The 4,907-nt window shown below is 40.7% G+C and overlaps 1 protein-coding gene across 1 annotated transcript in view; it reads left to right on the top strand.

The window, feature by feature from the left end:
* The first annotated feature begins 851 nt into the window (after window positions 1-851).
* LOC114431865 (uncharacterized) overlaps window positions 852-4,907 on the top strand; it is an 82,795-nt gene continuing 78,739 nt past the window's right edge. Inside the window, exons 1-4 of the mRNA XM_028399530.1 lie at window positions 852-901; window positions 1,007-1,143; window positions 1,223-1,348; window positions 1,470-1,742. Of these exons, the coding sequence (XP_028255331.1) occupies window positions 1,072-1,143; window positions 1,223-1,348; window positions 1,470-1,742 (471 nt within the window). The 5' untranslated portion in view covers window positions 852-901; window positions 1,007-1,071. The remainder of the gene's footprint in view (window positions 902-1,006; window positions 1,144-1,222; window positions 1,349-1,469; window positions 1,743-4,907) is intronic.

Genomic DNA, 4,907 nt, shown 5'->3' with positions numbered 1-4,907 from the left:
CTGCTGATTCTCATTCATTATTAACCAAAACTAGCAACTCTAAGTGAGAAACTTCTGCTAACTCATACAACACTATCAATAAAATCAGTCAATCAAATTACAGGATGGAACATAAATGTGAATAAATGGCCCTTAAAATGATCACATCATAGTCTAATATTTATGTTTTAAAACATGTCACTAACAAAAGGATAAGTTGAATTAAACAATTTAATACTTAATAATCTTGGCCTTTGCCTGAGTATTGGCAGCTCTTGGGGATTTTATGCTTCATGATTGTATCTTTGTTTTATTGTATTTTACTGCAGTTTGTCTCTTTTATGTATTTTATTAGTTTGAGTTTATTCCATGTATTTTAATGTTAAGCACTTTGGTGGGCAATGCCCTTATAAATGTGATATATAAATAAAACGGGCATTGACATAATAATAAACCTTAAAATGTTTGGAGACTAACCTGAATTAAAAAAACTACAAATGAATTTAGTGTTAGATTTAGTTAAATATAAATTATACCTGTCCTCTGAAATGAAAGCGTGACAGATTTTCTCTGGTTCTACATTTACACCAGCAAAAATTGGCAAAATTTTCAATCTCTTTGTAGTGTATCATTGTTGTTGCTGAGTTACTGTATTCATGACAATATGTCAACACAATGATGATGTCACCATGACAACGTCACGTCTGGGATTCAGGATGCTGTCAAATTGTGATAATGTGTGTGTGTGTGTGTTTGTGCTGCCAGGAGGAAACTAAAAGTAAACTCAGCGGTCGTAGGGACTCTGCTGTGTCGAAGGGCACTGCGGACAGCGGGGTGGTGATGGAGAACACAGAGATCCCCAACTTACCCGACACAGTGCCCAGTAACCTTCCTCCTCTAACATCAGTGAGCGTCACAGAAAGTGAGGGGAACAAAGAAACACAGCACAGTGAGGATGTGCTCCACACAGGCTGGAGAGAGGAAAACATGTGTCTTAAAATGTGTTATGTTCTGTCTGCTGCTCCAGGTCAGCTGCTGCAAAATGGCACAGAACAGAACCGTCCAAAGGCCAGAGAGATCCTGGAGGAACTGATGCAGCAGGGAATCATCATAGAAGGGCAAAGAGAGGCCGGCAGTGGCGCAGGAGAGGCCTACAGCATCATGGTGGGCACCTGGTTAGCATGCTTCATTCACAATATCAATGCTATGATAAAATATGTAACATTGTGTGTGTGTGTGTCAGCTGGATGACAGTGAAGGGTTCCGGCGAAGGTACCCTGCCAGACTTAAGTCTCTGAGGGGCAAAAAAGCTCCCCGCACCAGAGAACAGATTGATGAGAAGATGAGGCTCGCTGATGAGAGACGCAAGGTAGTGTGTGTGTGTGTGTGTGTGTGTGTGTGTGTGTGTGTGTGTGTGTGTGTGTGTGTGTGTGTGTGTGTACTAACCACCTTCTTCTAATGTCTTCTCTCTCACATGCTTGATATTTCAGTCAAAGGAAGACGCGCTCAAAACACGTTTAAGAGCCAAGTCTGCGCGTATTCGTGGCCCCGCTCCTGTCTGCACCACTGAGGAGGATGAAGATGCAACCATTACCCCTGTGGTGCCGCTGCAGTTACCTGTCAGTCCTGCCAGACAGATTGGTCAAAAAGCTGGTGAGGAAGGAGAGTGGGTGAGAAAGGCTGGAGGTGACGGCAGGGAAAAAAGTGGCCCCGCTCCTGTCTGCACCACTGAGGGGGATGAAGATGCAACCATTACCCCTGTGGTGCCGCTGCAGTTACCTGTCAGTCCTGCCAGACAGATTGGTCAAAAAGCTGGTGAGGAAGGAGGGTGGGTGAGAGACGCTGGAGGTGACGACAGTGGCCTTCCTCCTGTCTGCATCACATAAACCCAATAGTGGATTGGGTTCATTCTCTGGAATGTTGAATTAAAATAAACGTTGTTCTCGGACCTGCAGGACTTTGTAGTCACTTCAGCTGGACACGCATCAGAAAGTCTCACCTACGCTTACTACGTGGCCGGTTGTGGTGAAACGGCCACTTCATAGGACGTGAGCCAAACTCAAACATTTTGCACTGTGAAGACTCCTCTTTAAGATATATATTGTTTGCAGGTAAATAGACAGGATGTCATTAAGCATCAGCACTTTAATGGAGGTAACATTATTATATATATTTGCATTTAGGAGGGATCAGTCTGGCACTGAAAGTACTCCTGCACCACGTGCTGCTGAGGAACAGGAGTACTTTCAGTAGCCAGACTGATCCCTCCTAAATACACCACTGAGTGCCACTGGAGGTCATTCCTTTCTGTGGCCATCAAACTGTACAACTCCTCCCTCTGAGATCAGACAATCTAACGCACTGTCTTGTAATTATACCCATATTGGATTTATAGTAGACAAGATTTTACTGCACACAGTTTTAGTTGTATTATATATGACTATCAGTCTTCACTTGCCTGGATTTTACTTGAATGTTTATTAACGTTTAGAATTTCTAACCTGTTTTATTTTTATTTTACTCTTACTACTCCTGTTGGACTTGAGATGGCGCTGTTTCATTTCCCTGTAGATGAGCTACTAGGAAAAGTCTGAGTAACATGAGGAAGTGCCTTATGTGAAAAGACATTAAAAACTTATTTATGAATAAAGTTCCAGCTTTTCTTTAACTGTAAGTGTGTACAGTGGCAGTGTGTGAAGATATATGTGCTACAAAAGGATGCTGAATATGAATGAAATGTGATAAATTAAGAGGGAAAGATTACTATTTTAGGGGATATAACAACTCATATTACACACTGCTCAGAGACTGACCCACTAGTGTAACCTGATCTTTTAATATTTGTTTTAACTTACGCTTAAAAGTAACTTTAAAGTTATACAAATATTGGGTAGAGTAACAGTATTTCCCTCTGAAATGTACGTGAACATAACAGAAAAATGGAGAAGTTCCTCTCCCTATATTGAACACACAGTGCATATTTGACCATTTATCTATGTCATCTATGTCTTCAGGTTGGTTGTAGCCACACACACACACAAGTGGAAGCTGTCAGGAAGCTGCACCTGTCTGTGGAGCATCTGTCCTCTGAGCTGCTGCCTGTCTGTTGGACAGGATGGATCTCAGTAACAGTTCAATCATGAGAGACTCAGCGAACTGAATGAGAAATATTTATTAAGTACAAAGTTTGAATGTGCATCGGCGTCCTAGACCCCGTCGTGAAGACCACATCCGAAAAGGGGGGAAAACGCAAGAAGAGAGGCCGCTGGATCAGAAGATGAAACGCACTAAAAAAAACTGGGTGGGGTTAGAGGCAGCGCTTTTAGGAATGGGTCCCAAACGTATTTAGTTAGACAGCAGAGTTACCAAGAAGAGCTGGAAACACCTGATGCTATCCGTGGGACAATCCGCTCCATGTCACAGCCCTCTTAACTGACATCTACCTCCAGGCTGCTTCAGTATTATCACTTTTGTCGAGTTTTTTTGTTTGTTTTCTCCCGAGAAAGTCACAGAGCCAGCTGATCTTTTGCTTTCCTCTCCACACACGTATCGATAAGGAGACTTTGCACTATAATTAGGGCCCGAGCACCGAATGGTGCAAGAGCCCTATTGAAACCTTAGAGATTATTATTTTTCATTTTGTTTTTTTTCCGACTCGATGATCACATTTTTGGGGGCCTTAACATGCTAACTAACTAACACACTGACTGATCATGTAAATAATTTAAAATATATATACTTTTCTAAATGTACCTGATTAAGATTTGGTTCTTACAGCAGATAAAATCATATATTTAACTGTACTATAACTGCCATGAATACTTCCTGCTCTTGGAGCTGAATGTTTTGCAAACACAACAGAGCTTGAACCTGAACAAGGAGCTGCAGCCTGTCTCCTCGGATTTTGCTGATCATTGAGGCAAAAAAAATGAAAGTTTTTTTTTTATCTGTGTGAGTGCAGGTATTTATTTTATTTTTTTACACCAATGATAATTAAGAGTAGATCCTGGTCAATGCTGCAGGTGGAGTATGAGCTGTGTGTATCCTCTGCCTGTCAAAGACTCCATCCACCACCAAAATAAGAAAGTTAACTGTTAATGTATTTTCAAGACATGGAAGGCATTTACACAGTATGATGTGCTGATGTGTTGGGACATATTTAGCTTATAAAAGTAATGGAGGAAGGACTTGGTGCACCCTGAAGGTGGAGCAGAAGTGCCATGCATCAGTTGTCTACCTCCCCAGGACACTGCAGCCCTCATTACAGGGGACTGCCACTGTCAGCTGTGCTGCTTCTCATGTGTAACCCTTATTCAAGAGTCTAGAGTCTGATCTCACCGTTTATAGGAACTACACTGCAGTTTTGGGCGGATTGTCTTCAGTCGATTATTTGATGATTTGGCAGGTCTGGTTTTAGATCTGCAGATTGCACCCCCTCCTACATTAGCACAGGCCACTGGTGCAGCTTTGACACCTACTTGTAACACTTGTGTCGCTGAAAACAAGTGATGGACCAGTTCTAGGTTCGTGGAGTGGTGTAATTAATAATGTTAGGAACAGAGACTTGAAGATTTGTATATAAGCCGGCAGTTTACTTAACAACAATAAATATTTAACAGGTTAATAAACAGATGAATAGATAATGAAATAAAATATCAATAGAGTAATGAAAGTATCAATAAATAGATCAATAAAATATGTACAAAAATATCAATAAAAATATCAATGAATATTTACAGTGCAAAATGAGCAATAAACAGTATAAAATAACCCGTTTGGTCCTTCTTATTAAAATAGAGTTTAAAAAGATTTAAATACTGGTTTGCTCTAGTTTTTTCTGTTTCTCTTAGACCGGTCTTTTATATTCTGTATAGCTAATTTAGAACAATTGCTTTAACTAATTTTCAGCTATTTATCTTTGTTTGTTC

Source organism: Parambassis ranga, chromosome 2 (genome assembly GCF_900634625.1).
Source record: "Parambassis ranga chromosome 2, fParRan2.1, whole genome shotgun sequence".
Classification (NCBI taxonomy): Eukaryota; Metazoa; Chordata; class Actinopteri; family Ambassidae; genus Parambassis; species Parambassis ranga.
The sequence above is the reverse complement of the archived record's forward strand: the minus strand, read 5'-3'. Positions and strand labels throughout refer to the sequence as shown.